At 36.4% G+C, this 16,698-nt stretch overlaps 2 protein-coding genes across 2 annotated transcripts; both read right to left on the bottom strand.

Moving 5' to 3' along the window:
* Window positions 1-4,379: 4,379 nt before the first annotated feature.
* Window positions 4,380-9,393, bottom strand: LOC108676323. Its single transcript, XM_018164387.2, has 4 exons — window positions 9,163-9,393; window positions 7,007-7,093; window positions 6,087-6,221; window positions 4,380-5,837 (listed from the first exon to the last, which is right to left on the bottom strand). The coding sequence occupies exons 1-3, from the start codon at window positions 9,218-9,220 to the stop codon at window positions 6,088-6,090; spliced, it is 279 nt and encodes a 92-aa protein (XP_018019876.1). The 5' UTR covers window positions 9,221-9,393; the 3' UTR covers window positions 4,380-5,837; window position 6,087.
* Window positions 9,394-11,044: 1,651 nt separating this feature from the next.
* LOC108676311 (zinc finger matrin-type protein 2) lies at window positions 11,045-14,404 on the bottom strand. The gene is made up of 6 exons (XM_018164371.2): window positions 14,178-14,404; window positions 13,392-13,482; window positions 12,707-12,836; window positions 12,148-12,221; window positions 11,683-11,828; window positions 11,045-11,254 (listed from the first exon to the last, which is right to left on the bottom strand). The coding sequence occupies exons 1-6, from the start codon at window positions 14,196-14,198 to the stop codon at window positions 11,114-11,116; spliced, it is 603 nt and encodes a 200-aa protein (XP_018019860.1). The 5' UTR covers window positions 14,199-14,404; the 3' UTR covers window positions 11,045-11,113.
* Between the last annotated feature and the right edge of the window lie 2,294 nt (window positions 14,405-16,698).

The following is a 16,698-nucleotide window of genomic DNA, read 5'->3' as shown; positions in this document are numbered from 1 at the left end:
CCATGCTCCCAGTAGTCTACGTCTGGTGCACTGCACAGTTCACCTCAACCAGCTCCAAAAGAACGGACAACTCAAACTCATGCCTAAACTCAAATCGAGTTACCAGAAGCAAACGGGAGGTCGTCTTGTTCACCCCCTGGTATTCGCCGAGTTCAGGCCTGAGATGCTGAACTCCTCATCAATGGATGGCAACGTGACCTATGTTATGGAGCTCGAAGCACTCGTTTCTAGGTTCCCGAGATGCTTTTTCCTGTCTGAACCTAACTCGTTATCTATTAATCTTATCTTGACGCGAAAAGGCAGAAATGTGCAACGATATGCATCGACTCCTTTATTCGATGAATGCCACAATGTAGAAGCAAGATTGATGGAAATTTATGACCTCAAAGATCGTTTCACTGAAAATGTTACATTTTATGTCGATATCCTGCCTTCTGATTTCAGGTTTTTGAAGAAGTTTTGGGTGCGTGAATTTCTTGATCACGAGAAATGTACTCTCGGAGGCGACCTCTGCACTAACCTTATGAAACGAGACGTTGCTTGGGAGGCGTGCAACTTTTAGGCACAGCTTTTAGTTATGGAATATAATAATATATTATCCAAATAATCTTAGAATATCAAATAATCTTGGAATCATCTTATAGCTGCACCGATGGTGCAATACGGCGTACTTATTGCATGTCAATCTATAATATAATGATTTTTAGTATATCCAAATGAGCCTGCATGTCATTTCACTCGTACTACTGAAATAGAACGGATATCGACTGTCGATCTTTGCCTTTTATATTCTATAAGTACTGGCAAAATGTCTCGTTCATGTCTTTATGCTTTAAATTTTACGACAGTAAACTCTTGAAGCATTACTCGTGTGTTACAAATTTTTCACAAAAAATAATCATTGTTCAAAATATACTGAAATACTATGAACATCTTCATTCCGCATCCTCTATTGAAAGTTCAATTATACCGTCCATGCCATAATGAAATTATATGAAAGCACTTGTCGGCCAACTTTCAATCTATTTTAATCTGCGAAGATACAGGTAATAGTCCAGACATGAGTGACCACCGCAGCAATTTGTCCCACAACCCCAAGCTTGATCGATCAAGAAAGATTTCAACACCGTTTATAACACACCGACTCGTGCGGGGAAATTGTCTAGAATATTAAGGGATCAAGAACTTCTACATCACTACTGACACAAATCAATTAAAGTAGTAAAATATGTCTAATTTTTATGCTGATTGATGATTGCACTGGCCTATACTCTACTCGGTATTTTGGTGACAATTGCTTGCATCATCAGTGGTAATTCTAATGACATTTCATCTTGATACTATCATAAAGCAAGTGGCAATATTCACTACAGAACGCTATAGCACGTGAACCAGACGTAGCCCGAGATCGATAATTCATGCAATTACAAAATTCTACTACCCCGTATCTCGTTAATAAGGATAAAACGAATGAATGCTAACAAAAAAATTATATTTTACATATTTTACTCGCGATACTAAATTCTAAAAAAATTGTATTCATCGTCTATATTGAATTTATATGATCCTATTTATAAAACCAATTACTATTTTTGATCCAACCCTCCCTTCCCAGTTCTGCAATTCCGTACTATTCTCTCGATCCCAGTTCATTTCAAAGTCCAAACAATAGTCCGACACGGTAATTGTCCCGCATACGTGCACCAACAGCCTCTACAGATTGCGGTGCTTGGTATTGTGTGAATACAAAAACGCTCGAACTTTGAGAAATATTTATATACAATTAGGCGGTATGCAATAGGTACATGGTAATGCTAATCGAACCTGCAGACATGTTCATGTGGGTGATATCACTTTAAACTTCAGACAAACGATCGTGTTTCTGGCCATCACAGCAATTCGAAACATCACTTTAATTGAAGAAAGAACAGTTCAAATATAGAATATAGAAACGACTTTAATAATTATTACCCCGTGTTAATATGTAAAGAAAATTTTACTTTTCGCATGAAGCGCCGCTTAAAATGCCCCATGGTTATACGAATTTTGAATAAATCGTTAAGTTCACTTTTCATCACAGTATAAAAATAACTGACACATAGAACGATCCTGTCAGAGACTTCGAATAAGCAAACGCTATGCGTTTTAAGATAACTATAATATATTAACCCAGCATTGCCTGGACAGACTATCCTTGAAATTTTCAACTTCCGTTATTTCTAATACCGTTCACTGAATCCCGTCATCCCAAATACTATATCCTGAATCATTTTAATAACTGCGAAACTAAAGTAGTCGTTTAACGAAGACCCGTCTAGACCTACCTGAACAATGTCGTCCCATCAAACTCCCGTTATTAAATTAGAAGGGTATTCAATGTGTTTTTTATGTAACCTAAATAAATTAGAACCACAACTTTTCGAACTCTTGAATCGTTTCGCAGGTCAACAAAATTTAAATCCTATTTGCATCACGAAAAAAATGCCATTTTTAAAATATGACAAAAAATTCTTGAGTTCAGTAGCGCTGAAATCATGAATTTTCGAAGCGAAAAAAATATATATACCATAAGAAACGAAATCCCTATTGCAAAAAGAAAAGTGCTATAATCACGAGGGTGCATTTTCTGAACTATATTTTTTAACTTCATCATTTTTATTATTATTTTAAGTGAGTTTCGTTTAGAAAGTGCTATTGAGTCCAAATTTGAATTGTGCCCACACATTTAATAAATACTGTTTATGTGCAGATAAATCTGATAAAATTTATCCCAGTTTAATTCATTTAATGCGTCACTCTAGTTCAAAACAGCTGCTGAACTCTGAGCCAGAACGCGTTGAAACAGAGCATCAGAACTGCCTACGTAACGGCACGTCACTGCAACGTCACGCTACGTCACTGTAACGTCACATCTAGCCAGGAACGTGTTCGAGCCTGGGCACTGTGGTGACGACCTTCGATTCTCTGCTTCCCACGATTGCCAGACGTACGTCGAAGTCGGTATATCAGGCACTGGCTGCTGTGGGGAGACATCAGTCGAAATACAACCGTTGTTGTACGAATACTTACACCTTTGCGCGAGCAGCATCTCAGGCAGAGGTGCTTACGACTAACAACTGAATTTCAGGCAATTCTACAGATATCAGGTTAGATTTAAAATTAAATATCAGTAATTAGGCTCATTTAAATCACAATTTGATATCACATCATATGTATCTCAAATTTGATTAATATTTTCCTTACCTTTTACTACTTTTATTGCTAGTTCAGCAGCGATTCTTTATATCAAGCACAATCCAGGGTAATTTTCAAAAAATTTATGCTTTTAAAAAAATCCACACAGTATTCTATTGTTCAAAAACTCTACAAAGTAATAATTCATTTGGCTTTGTCGGTCTTACTTATGCTAATTTTTACCATGCTTATCAAATCGAACGAAAAATTAAATATATATATATATAGTATGTATTATTCGATTTGGCAGTGAAAGATTTGTAAAATTTTTCATTTCCGTAGATAATGGCACCTGTGACTCGACATTTTCTGGAGTCTTTGAAGCCTGAAGAACATCTCACGTCTCGGTGTGGGGTGCATGCCGGCCTTGCTCGCTACCGGCCACTTAGGCTGGTGCATAGCACGCTTCACCTCAACCAAGTAGAGAGCGACCTCACGATCAAGAAACTACCAAAACTACGCCTCAAATCTGCCAAGAAAACGCACGGACGTATCATTCGGTCCATGACATTCAGCGCTTTTAATTCAGAAATGCTCATGAAGCCGTCAACAGAAGGTAATGTGAGTTTTATTGTCGACATGAAGAAACTTCTCGCTCGTTTCCCCCTCGTTTACGACGCGGGAGTGACAACGTCAGCTGACGACTGTACACAAACTATTCTCCTAACTCGACGTCATAGAGATGTCAGCCGCTACACACCACTCGTCCGTGCCACTCCTCAGACTCCCGGCGAAGTTTGGTGGCAAGACGGCGAACAAAACTTCATACTGTGTCCTCAAAACTCTAAACTTCAGCGCTTCAATTTAAAGATGGAAGTGGACGTTCAGCCTTCAGATTACAAGTGGTTTAAGCGACAGGCTGTGTGCGAGCTTGTGGACCACTCAGAGTGCCCTCAGTTCGGTGACATGTGCTCCAGTCTTCTACAGCGAACTGACGTGTGGCATGCTATTCATTTTTCATAATCTGTACGATATAATTGTAGTTTCTTATTTACCGTCGTATATCATTATTGTGGTCATAATCTTTTTATGCATTGAATTAAACAGTGTGCATTCATTTATAATGTTTTAGTGTTTGCTTTTGGATCTCAACATTTATTTCATTTCTGTGAAATAAACTACAGTTAAGGAAAGTGAAAGAAATGTTTAAACATTTTGTAATAAACATGTCATACTAGAAAATGACGTACGTATAAAGATGGCTGCCGAGATGAGCAGTAAACTCTTCACTTATCCAGCGTGCGAGCTGCAATTCAGTGCGAACTTAAGCATCGTTGTTATCTATCGTTAGCTGATCTAATTGAACTTTTCACACTCATAGCTGTTGAGCTTTAAAAGTAATAAATTATGGATTTCTGGTGTTACAACGTAAACGACAACAGTCATTCGCCCTTTTCTCCGAGTTTGAACATGCGAGATGATTGATTCTATAGCTGGTTTTACATGAAGCCCGCTGGTATCATAATCAAGAATAATTATCAAGATTGTTGTGCCTCCAGGTATCATCTTTATAAGAATCACACAAAAGTTTAACGTTTCCCTAAATTCTTATGGCCTACAACTGAGCATGTCATTAGCTGCTAAACATTTGGCTTTGATCTGGAAGACGCTGGCACGAGTGTTTTGAAATAAATCTTTTTACACAATTATTTATAGGAGCTTTTTATATGAGAACGTTTACCTGAAATTACCGTATATTTTATAAAAAACAGTTACCGATGGAAATTTACCAAGATATTTCGGACATTCAATGAAATTCCGTTGTGAAACATTACCTGCCACAACTCAAAGATTCACCTGTGCGGCAGTATACCTTACGTGCCGCGTTACTATTAAAATTATATGTGCACATACCGCAACGCTGCACAAGGATAGACGCTGCTGTTCCGTGTTATAATTACGTTATGTATGACAATATTAGACCATAATTCACATTATCTCCTTGAAAATTATTAATATTTTTTCTGCATGATACATTTTTGATGAAAACTTATCATGATGAGAAATAATCTCATTTTCTCATCTGAAGAAAATCTGTTTAAATTAAATTCTTCCTATATTATCAAAAATTAATAAGTCTAAAAATATCAACTCGAAATATCTAGATTGATCGCTGGATTATCTTTCTCGTTATTTTCAGCTTTGTTTGTCATTAGTTTGCTTCCTTTTAATCGACGATTCAGTTTATAACATAGACCGTCATTAACATACACGAAGTTACGTGTCATGCCTGCCCGAACGCGATAGAATTTTTTTCAATTCAAGCCGCACATGTGCTGTGTAAAATGACATTAACTATTGGCACAAATTGAGGCCAAGTAATTTGATCCGTTTTGCACCGTTCGAATTGCGTTCCCACTCTGCCCTGGAAAAAACGCTTGGGACGAAGTGCATTGATGACTGTATCAAGAAGAAGAGAGAACCGTGGCTATATGCATAGGTGCCTATTTGATGCGTTGAATATCTGGCTTTATAAATGTTTGATGAGATGATGTCGAGGGTTGGAATGACGGATTTAACCCCAAGGCTAAGGGTGATTTAACCCCAAGACTCAGCCACCGCAGCAGAGACAGAGACGAGGTCGTTCCAAGGCTCAGGAATCTCTGTGTAACAGAGGCATGATGAGGTGCGGCTAACTTATTCATAAACTAAGATGTCATACTTCAATTTATTTCTCAAACTCAAATATCATTAACTCAATAACTTCATGTTCGCGACCAATAGAAAAAAGTTACCCATCAGTAAGCCAGAAAAATAAGAGGAACATTGATTCCAGGAAAATTAGTTGATTTTATGAACCACAATAAGAAATTCATGGGTCACTGGAATATAAAACAGCCGAGTTCACACACCTCACCAGCCGTTGGGCGGCGGCGACCATCTCCGGTAGACAGCAGAGAAGAGATGGTAGAACGCGTAGACCGCAACGAACGTGATGATCACGAGGATGCCGCCGAACACCACACTCAGGAAACCATCGTCGATTCCTGCGCACAATTAACACAATTCAGGACCACAATACGCCTTGTATTTAATGATCTCTATTTTACTATAAAGTATAGAAAAAAACATAACACAAACCACTGCATTACTTTGAATGTTGAAAATTTACGTACAATATCTGAAAATGTCTACAATTTCGTTCTGCAAATTGTTCCGTTGGAAATGATTCCAAAAATATATAAGTGATGGAACCTGAATATTACGATTTTAAGCAGTATAACAAACTTCTTGAACAATTGTAAGCTTTAAATCAAGTTCCTAACTCTAGAAATGACAAAACTTTGTTATTAGGTGGACTTAATAAAAATTAGTACCGTAACAACCTTCATTACGAAACAGCAGACGCCACCTGATATAGACCTCATCACGACACCTCACCACACCTCACCACCACACCTCACCACGACACCTCACCACGACACAACACCAAGACACCTCACCACGACACCTCACCACGACACCTCACCACGACACAACACCACGACACATCACCAAGACACCTCACCACGACACCTCACCACGACACAACACCAAGACACCCCACCACGACACCTCACCACGACACCTCACCACGACACCTCTCACCACGACACAACACCACGACACATCACCAAGACACCTCACCATGACACCTCACCACGACACATCACCACGACACATCACCACGACACCTCACCACGGCACCTCTCACCACAAGACATCACCACGACACATCACCACGACACATCACCACGACACATCACCACGACACATCACCACGACACCTCACCACTCTTCCTGGTCGGCCTGTCGTTGACGAGGGAGCGCATGTGGTGCAGCCTCTGACGCAGCTCCTCGACGCTCTCCGCCTCCTCCTCTGTACACAACAGCGCCCTTTAGAATCTTTATCGTTCTTCTTCAAATATCGCAAATGATTATTTTCGCTCGTTAAATAATGTTAATGGCTTCGGACAACCAATCAAAGCTCTGACGGATTTCCCCACCTCCCCATTCAACATCAACCTAACCCCATATTATCTACAAACAGAGCATCCATTTCGTGGCATCCTGTCTCTTGGAGCAGCACCGCTCTTAATTAAGGGTGCTAGTACTGCCGGGTAAACTATAGGATGGATCACTTATAGGTCCACTGTAAGCGATTACCGGTCTCTCTATTTTTGGTTCCATATTAACTGCTAGCTACTGAAATCCATTTCCGCATGTCAATGAGGCATAAATTGAACTTATATATTATGTAAATTTAACCCATGTCTTATGAAGCACGCATAACGAAAATGCCATCAAATGGCAGGCTTGTTGTTTCTAGTCGCGAGTAGAAGCGCGCAGCTGTGAGACACGACGTTAAAACAGCACTGCCCTGCCAGACGCTCTATCAATAGAAAGATAACAATCGAAAATCTCGTATCAAATTCTCAACCGTAATGACTTGTGTCGAACAATAACTGTGTGTAATAAAATCTGGAAATGTATATACATGTACATACTTCGAGATAGAAGAATTGAATGACTTATAGCAATAATGACTCAATCGACAATTCTACGGACCCGCCTGCGAACTCGCCTGCGGACTAGCGCAACTGGGCCACTCATAATTCCTTCAATACTTAACGGATCTGTATGAATTTTGGAATGTGAGTATTAATTATCGATACGCTGCAGCAGGAATTATTACAGATTTTTGCATGACTTATTTTTTAATTAAAACCTATAAACGTACTTTTTAAGCAACTGGGACACTCTTAATTCCTTCAATACTTAACGGATCCGTATGAATTTTGGAATGTGAGTATTAATTATCGATACGCTGCCGCAGGAATTATTACAGATTTTTGCATGACTTATTTTTTAATTAAAACCTATAAACGTATTTTTTAAGCAACTGGGACACTCATAATTCCTTCAATACTTAGCGGATCTGCTCGAATTTCGGTTGTGAGTATTAATTATCGATACGCTGCCGCAGGAATTTTTACAGATTTTACATGAATTATTTCCTAACCTAACCTAATAATAAGTCATGTAAAAATCTGTAATAATTCCTGCGGCAGCGTATCGATAATTAATACTCACATTCCAAAATTCATACGGATCCGTTAAGTATTGAAGGAATTAAGAGTGTCCCAGTTGCTTAAAAAGTACGTTTATAGGTTTTAATTAAAAAATAAGTCATGCAAAAATCTGTAATAATTCCTGCTGCAGCGTATCGATAATTAATACTCACATTCCAAAATTCATACAGATCCGTTAAGTATTGAAGGAATTATGAGTGGCCCAGTTGCTTAAAAAATACGTTTATTGGTTTTAATTAAAAAATAATTCATGTAAAAATCTGTATTAATTCCTGCGGCAGCGTATCGATAATTAATACTCACATTCCGAAATTCATACAGATCCGTTAAGTATTGAAGGAATTATGAGTGGCCCAGTTGCTTAAAAAATACGTTTATTGGTTTTAATTAAAAATAATTCATGTAAAAATCTGTATTAATTCCTGCGGCAGCGTATCGATAATTAATACTCACATTCCAAAATTCATACAGATCCGTTAATTATTGAAGGAATTATGAGTGGCCCAGTTGCGCGAGTCCGCTGGCGAGTTCGCAGGCGGGTCCGTAGAATTGTCGATTGAGTGCAATAATGAACGAAATTGAACGTTTGATTCCATTAGATATCGAAGCAAATCGCTGTTGTAAAGCGGGATAATGAGTGAACTCAGTTCTCTTCAGTGAGGAGGTCGTTGGAGCCCTCAGCTCAGAGCTCAAATAATGGCGAATACTGAAAGAAAAAAAGTATCTCGTTTCCTAATGAAGCAACCACTTATTACAATATTAAATCAGCTAAATTCTGAGCCGAAAACTGAATCTTTGGTTAATTGTTGATATTTTGATCGGCGAATTAATTTTCTTGAATGCTTTACTGACTTACCGTCAGCGAACTGATCGCGCTGCGGTGCACGGTTTCGAACGCCATCTGAAGCCTCCATTTTTCTGATTGTCCTTTCTCACTTATACGCTAAACTACTTAATGTTACACTGCAAAATGTCATTCAGCAAATGAAATTCTAGGGTAACTAATACTAATTCTGTGAGCTACGACACAACAGCCACAGGTTGTGAACAACTGAACATTCTTGATGGAATCGGCGAGTTAGTAGGTTTGCGCAACTACTGACTGTACTATAGCTAATCTACTGTATAAGGTTATTAACTGACAAATTTTATTGAAATTTTCTTCAAATGAGAAACCATTAATGATTCGAATAATTTATGTCGATAGCTACAACGGGTAGGTTAAGATTTTTATTGCAATAATAATATATTTATATTTTTTAATTCTTAGTTTTGAGCACGCATGGCTTTTACTTGAGCATTCAAGTTTGTCCCATTTGAAGTACTTCTTTGGACAAATCGTAGCGAGCCATTAATAATATTACTATCTTCATGGCTCAAGGATAACTTTAATTCGCACCAACGTAAATGCGAATTTTAATTCACTATTGAAATTATAGTCTACGGTTTTTACAACGCATATTCAGATATGTTTAAAGCCATTATTTCTAGGTGTTCAAAAATCATTCGAATATCGACCCTCGACAGCAAAACAAGACACATTTTATAAAGCATGCATAAATTTGCTGGACTGAACCTACGCCTTGGAAACCGAGAAGCATACACCCTAGACCAGATGGATCAGGCTACGAGGCTGAAACCAACGAAGAAACCTGACCCTGCAAACCGAATATTGCACCTTCGGCGCGAAATAGACGAAACTGATCTGAAGCGCTAGAAACCTCTCCGCTACTTACTACCACTACTACTACATAAATTTGCTGAGCTTGATCTTTTATTCATTCTGAAATAATTCACTCATAACCTAACCGGTAAGAACTTCAAAACAACCTCACGATGAACAATCATTTCAGGCTGAGTTCTATGCCAAACCAATTTTTTTATTAAAAATAGTATTTCAATACATGTATCTCATCAGAAAGACGCAGACGCCTGCTAGTGAAACTGCAGTTACAGCCACAACAGCTGGCAACGAGGCACTGCCACTGCCAGCTTCCATCGATCCACCACGAGCGTTGGTAGGTAAACAAACGACGTTAATTTCCCCAAGAATAGTTAAACTTACCCTAAAGGCTTTTTCCAGCTACAACGAATCCTACGCTAGCATTGCAACTGTGTGCCCAGAGCACAATTAGTGGCTCATGAGCAGAGCTGGGCAGCGCTACTTGGAAATGTAGCGGCGCTACCGCTACCGCTACATGCTCTAAATGTAGCGGGCGCTACCGCTACCGCTACACCTGTCTCTTATACACATCTAGATGTGTATAAGAGACAGCATCTCTAAAGGCTTTATCTATAAATGTAGCGGTAGCGCTGTAGCGGCAAAACCTCGTATCGCTACTTAAATATGTAGCGGGCGCTACCGCTACCGCTACATTGCCTTAAATGTAGAGCCGCTACAGCTACCGCTACTGAAAATGTAGCGGCCGCTAGTAGCGGCCGCTACATGTAGCGCGCTACTGCCCACCTCTGCTCATGAGTTAGGGTGTAAATGAGAATTAAATGAAAAATTGGAAAGTAATTGCTAGTGTAACTAATGGGAAGGTGGAAGGAATTTTCCTACAATTATGAAGCCGACCCGATTAGTTTTATTAAATCTTTATCAGCAAATAAGTGGGTTCATTACAACGATTTCTTAAAGCACAGCTCCAAGCTAATATTCGAAATAATAATCTAGTTTTGAAATAATATTTCAAAATAGAAAATTTTAAGACACGAGGGGGAAAGAAAAGAATCAGTTATAATGATTACGATTTTATTTAAATAAAAAACGGCGCTTATTCTAAACGGATTATCAATGTACACAATCACAACTTCTTGCTAGATCCAAAACCTCCAAATCCCATTAACTTGGCCATTTCAGGATCAACTTCCGACTCTTCAGTAGGTGCGGTCTTGCGCTTCTTGTCTTTCTTCTTCTCTCGTCTGTATGCGCGCATCCTTTCGTCCTGAAGAGAAAAAAATTTCCATTAATATAATTAAAAGAAAAATTATGATACACTCTCCGATCAATTTCCGAATTAACAAAAACAATTATCGAAATAGAAACACTTATGAATACTATTGTTGATGGAACATATTTATATGTATATATATAGCACATACACGACTGCACGGGATTCACTATTTGTTCTGAAGATAAAGTTAATTTAGTTCAATTACAGAGTTAAAAAAAATCGGAAAAATATTAATAAAATTATGTTTATCTGAAATTAAACTTTTACCTTGAAGAAAATAATAATCACGAGAGATAAAAAATAAGAATATAATTTAAGTTTCATAGTTACAAGAATAATCAGAATGTCAGCAAACAAGGAAATTGTTCTACGTCTCTTGCATCGCTCAATCAATCAAACAAGCTGAAAGTCGAGCTCACCTCCTCTTTAAGTTCCTTCAGTCGCTGCTCAACATCGTATTCTTTCTTCTTTTCTTCCATCTTCTTCTTGTTCATTTCAAAACGTTTCTTGACCTGTTCAAGCGAGGAACGCTCAACTTTCATGGACATTCCAAGATTTCTCTGATCTGCAATAAAAAAATTATTGCCTTTAGCAGAAGGAATTAACGAATTGATCTTTGATACAGAAAACAAAAAACTTTCAGGAATATGCATAAAAAACGAATTACTCCGTATTAAACTCATTAACCTGACTCATTAATCCCTATTAAACTCATTAAACTAAATCTTTAATCCCGTACAACTTCATACTGCATAAATTTTTATAAGAAAATATTAGAAAAGTTGATTTGTTTCTGATTTATTTCTTCAGTTAGTTTAATTCGAAATTATTCACAGTACTCAATCAGATCTTTCTACGATATAAAATATGTATTGAACACTTACGTTTTTTGCCATTAATGTGATCCAGGAAATTGATGGAGTCTTTAACGACGCAGTCACATACATTGCAGTAATATCTGAAACAAAGAAAATGTTCTTGAAATTTCGATCTGAAATTGCACAAAATTATTAATACTATGTATATAGGTTCAAAAGGTAGATAGTAACAGATAGAAAACTCACAACTCACCACTAAAAATGAACTCGGATCGGAGATGAATTCTTCATTCAATCAAGAATTGTGGCCATGGAGTACATAAAGTAAAGTATTTATACTGAATTATTGGATGCAGTAAATATAAGTATTTATTCTAATCTTCAATTACCTCGTATGGGATATATTTTCATTTGATGTACATAAAAAAAAACAGAGAATAAAATTTGTCACATTTTTCATACTCTATTCCATGAATAATGCACTTCAACTTCAATAACTTAGAACCAAATGCAAAAATAATCATTATAGCAACAGCCATACAAGAATTAAATGATTATATTACAGAATACTTTATGAATGTCTTTTTAACGACTTTAAATATGTTTAGAATGACGTCATTCTTACCCTCCAGACTGTGATGTAGGTGTTGTTTTAGTGATGACTTGATTCTTGCCAAGCTTGGAGTCAAGGTCAACTTTGTAGTCTCGCTGTCTGAGCAGTTCACGCTTCACAGAGGCTCCTTTAGAATCATGGTCTGAAAATGTATTACTCAACTTCAGTATTGAAATTTTGATGCGAAAAATCTTTACTTTGAAGTTGAACAAACAAAAAATTAAAATGCAAATCTAATTAGTTTATCAATATAAGTGAGGCATATATAAATTGTTATCAGATAAATTTGAGGTATCAGTCAGCAATAATTTTTACAAATTTTTTACAATTTAATAAAAAGATGTGCTACATGTTGACTACGATTGTTTATTTGCCAAATTTCTCTAGTAGACAGTGACAAATTTTACTTAAATATCATTATAAAATAAACAAACTAAGTGTTTGCAGAAATTTTCAATTGAGCCTATCCTTTCTACTACCATTAAAATAAATTATGTCACTAGATTTCTAACTCGAGTGGTGAACTATTTTTAATTAAAGATTTAAAATAATTTATATGAGGCATTCAGGTAGGACTACATCCAAGCTCAAAAAATCCTGTGATACATGATGCACATGTTCATCACTTTGCATTCAACGTATTAACACAAGTAAAAGCATCGTCATATTTTTACAGGTTTTTGCTAGAAATACTTGCCAAGTGCTTCATCTTCCTCTTCTCGCAACCGCTTTTTAGCAAGCTCTTCATATTCATCTCTGTCCCACTTGCGTCTGAAGTCTCCGCCAGACTGAAATGTTAAGAAATCCATAACATTAACTGCAAACATTGAAATTGCACTATAACAAATATTGAAAGACCTAAATTAAGTCATTGTGTAATTGGTATAAAACATAAATTAGACTGATGCTGTGATGTTGATGATGAATGCATATTTCATGAAATCATTAGCATTAACATGATATTGTCCAGAAACTTTAAAAATTACCATGGAAGGGATCAATCAGTGTTTGCAATGCAGATATTTTTTAATCTAAAATTTGTGAGACACCTGCAAGCAAGAACTAGAAACACCAACAAAGTTCTATTAATTACAAACATATGAGAAGCTAGGTAACTTTGTATTATAAATGAAATACAAAACATATATACTTTAGTCCAGTATGTATATTCTATCATTTTCATTGACTGGTATTGGACAGAGCAGTTCTAACTCATCAGACATTGATGGCAGAAAAAAATGGGTTCAGCATTACATGGACATGGAAACTTATTAGTAATTTTATATGTAATGCAAATTGACCAGAAGGCAAGATTAAAATTCTCCACAATTTCTAACAAGAAAGCATACTGGTATCATGATACAATAGAGGCTCAAGCCACTGCTAAAGTAATAAATCACCTCTAACACATTTTAGCTGTATTTCACACTTATTTCATAATATTAATATAGTTCAACTGCTAAAATCAGGTATAGATACTTACAGAACTGGAGCTTGATGCCATGGTATGTAACTGTAATAAAATGACCTCTACTTTTAATCAATATAAAAAATATGGTTCAACCACAAATTTAAGAAGAAAGATGTTAAGGCTTGAAGCTTCACACTATAACTTAAGCTCTTATGACAATATCCTTTATCAATTTATTGTCCTAAGCCAAAGGCCAGTAGTCATTAGTCTGTGAAAAGACAAGATAAGGTACATGGTTAGATGTATGGTTTATATTAAACAAGTAATAAGAATTTGCAATCAATTTCATACAATGTTTTTGTAGTTTTCATCAATGAATCAAAGAACAGTCAAGTTAATTCATATTAAACATTATTAGACAAAACTAATTTGACCAGAATGCTTTGTTGCTATAAGACTATTGTCCTCACATATCCTTTTTTAAAGGATCTTTTTGAGAGCATTAAGCTGCATTGCAGTGGATATTCAGCAAAAATCTAGAATATCCTGAAGTTGCATATCCAATCTATGAAAAAGATGCAGAAATAATTGTATACTTATAAAAAAACTGGTCTTTTATTTTATGTACTTTCAACTGACAGCCATTGTGATGCTTGTTTCATCCATGGAAGGGGCAATTATAATAATTGACTGGGAAACTTTTTCTGCATTAAATCTCAATGTTCAAACTGATTCAGGTGATGTATTGTCATTCAATTTTATGCCTTCAAATCTTGACCATACATTTTCCTTTAAACTGTTGAATATGAGAGGTTATACTTGAACTGGTACACTGAACTTAGCACCTAGTGTGGGAAATGTCAGCTTTATAAGTCAAAACTTGTTTTTTTTATATCCATGAATGTTTTTATTTTGTATTTCTGAGTGTTTTTTATCACAAATATATATTTATGAAGAATATTTTAACAAATGTCCATTTCCTCTAAACTTTCATCTTTCAATTGCGTTCCATTTCACTCTTCCCTCCCCTGGAATTAGGTGAGAAATATAGCTCCTTTCTAAGCTGTGACTAGAGCATTTCAGTCTCTTAGGAGCATAGTGGCAAAGCAGAGATTTTTTAGAATCAGTTTACTTTTAATTTCCTCATTTATTCAAGATCTAAACCATTTTCTTATGTACCGGTATGATGATGCTGGTATCCATGATACTTTACTCAGTTTACTGGTCTACTTATAGGACTCAAAATGAACTTGATGGAGTCTAAAAAAACTCTCTGCTTTGCCAGTTTGCCACTATGCTTAGGAGCTGTAAGATTAATTTAGCCCCTACTGAATTCTCAACATAAGTGTATGATAAAGCAATAGAGATACATAAATTTGAAGCTGCAAGATTTTAGAATTAATTATTTTCCAATATTTTGTTTGACTAATGCAATCCAAGAACCAGTTGTGACTAAAGCAATATAGCAGAGAAAAATTTAGAAAATCGAATCATTAATACTGAATTTAATGTCTGGCACAATCACAACAAGATTGAAAGACTCCTACATCCTACTAAAATCTTGTGACTTCAAAGATGACATTTTTAATAACTCTGAAATAACATGGCTTGATTGTGCACTTTAATCGACAATTTGATAGGATTTAATCCATCTTGTGAATCGTGCAACACCAAAAGAAATAATAAAGCTCTAGTTGCACATTAGAGAGCAGAAATACTGGTAGTTCACACCTAGATAAAACAGCTTCATACTAATCATTTCATACTTGAATGCAACAAGTCAGAGTTCAATCCAGTATATATTATATGATTTTGATTTTAGACAAGCACCAAATTAAGTGCATCATCAAACAACTGGTAACCCTAACTAGATAATAAGGTATGAGCAACAAATGACTGTGAAGAGAACTCCTATGCTCAGAGTCAATTTCACCCATTCCTATAACCCAGACTAATTACAACACATTCCTATAACCCAGACTAAGCACACTTTTTTCTAACATTTTAAAATCCATGTAAACAATTTTTTATAGCAGTGTTTATCAGAAATATCTGCCCAATATTATAGATTTGGCTTTTGCATAAATTCCTTTCTAAACATTTTTTGAAATTGTACATTTTTCTTTGCAATTTTGTATATTAAATGTGAAACAATTGTTTCATCTGCAAATTTTAAAAAATTCTTACCGATTTTCCAGATGGAGTGGCAACTTCTACATTTTAAAGCATTATTATTTAAATTAGTCATATATTAGACCATATTGACCTGTCTTGGGAAGATGTAGGTTTTTGAGAATTTTCCCACGCAAAATGAGCTACCTGATATCAATAATCTGTGCAGGACTATCTCAATAGGATCAGACGTCCATGCAGCGCAGAGTGAAAGCCTTGCAGAAGCCAATATTGGTGACGCTGCAGTAGGCAGCATTGCTGCATTGGTCGCATTATGGCAGCCAGCATTCAATTCAAAAGAGTCACCAATATTTATATGTGACTAATGTAAGGCACAAGTATACAACTGTATCATCCCCACAGCTGCAGATGTTTGCAGCAGCAGGCATTTAACTATATATGGTCAGCCAGTGTAATTTGC

This window comes from Hyalella azteca, unplaced genomic scaffold, assembly GCF_000764305.2.
Source record: "Hyalella azteca isolate HAZT.00-mixed unplaced genomic scaffold, Hazt_2.0.2 contig5826, whole genome shotgun sequence".
Lineage (NCBI taxonomy): Eukaryota > Metazoa > Arthropoda > Malacostraca > Amphipoda > Hyalellidae > Hyalella > Hyalella azteca.
Note: the sequence above shows the minus strand (reverse complement) of the source record. Positions and strands in the feature narration are given on the sequence as shown.

Bases quoted from the DNA above. Each gene is read 5' to 3' on its own strand.
- LOC108676323 (XM_018164387.2), bottom strand. From the start codon at position 9,220: ATGGAGGCTTCAGATGGCGTTCGAAACCGTGCACCGCAGCGCGATCAG. The intron at 7,094-9,162 runs GTAAGTCAGTAA...TGTTGTGTACAG, and splicing joins GCGCGATCAGTTCGCTGACG to AGGAGGAGGCGGAGAGCGTC. The intron at 6,222-7,006 runs GTGAGGTGTCGT...AATTGTGCGCAG, and splicing joins CAGGCCGACCAGGAAGAGTG to GAATCGACGATGGTTTCCTG.
- LOC108676311 (XM_018164371.2), bottom strand. From the start codon at position 14,198: ATGGCATCAAGCTCCAGTTCT. The intron at 12,837-13,391 runs GCAAGTATTTCT...ATACATTTTCAG, and splicing joins AGAGGAAGATGAAGCACTTG to ACCATGATTCTAAAGGAGCC. The intron at 11,829-12,147 runs GTAAGTGTTCAA...TTTTTATTGCAG, and splicing joins TCACATTAATGGCAAAAAAC to ATCAGAGAAATCTTGGAATG.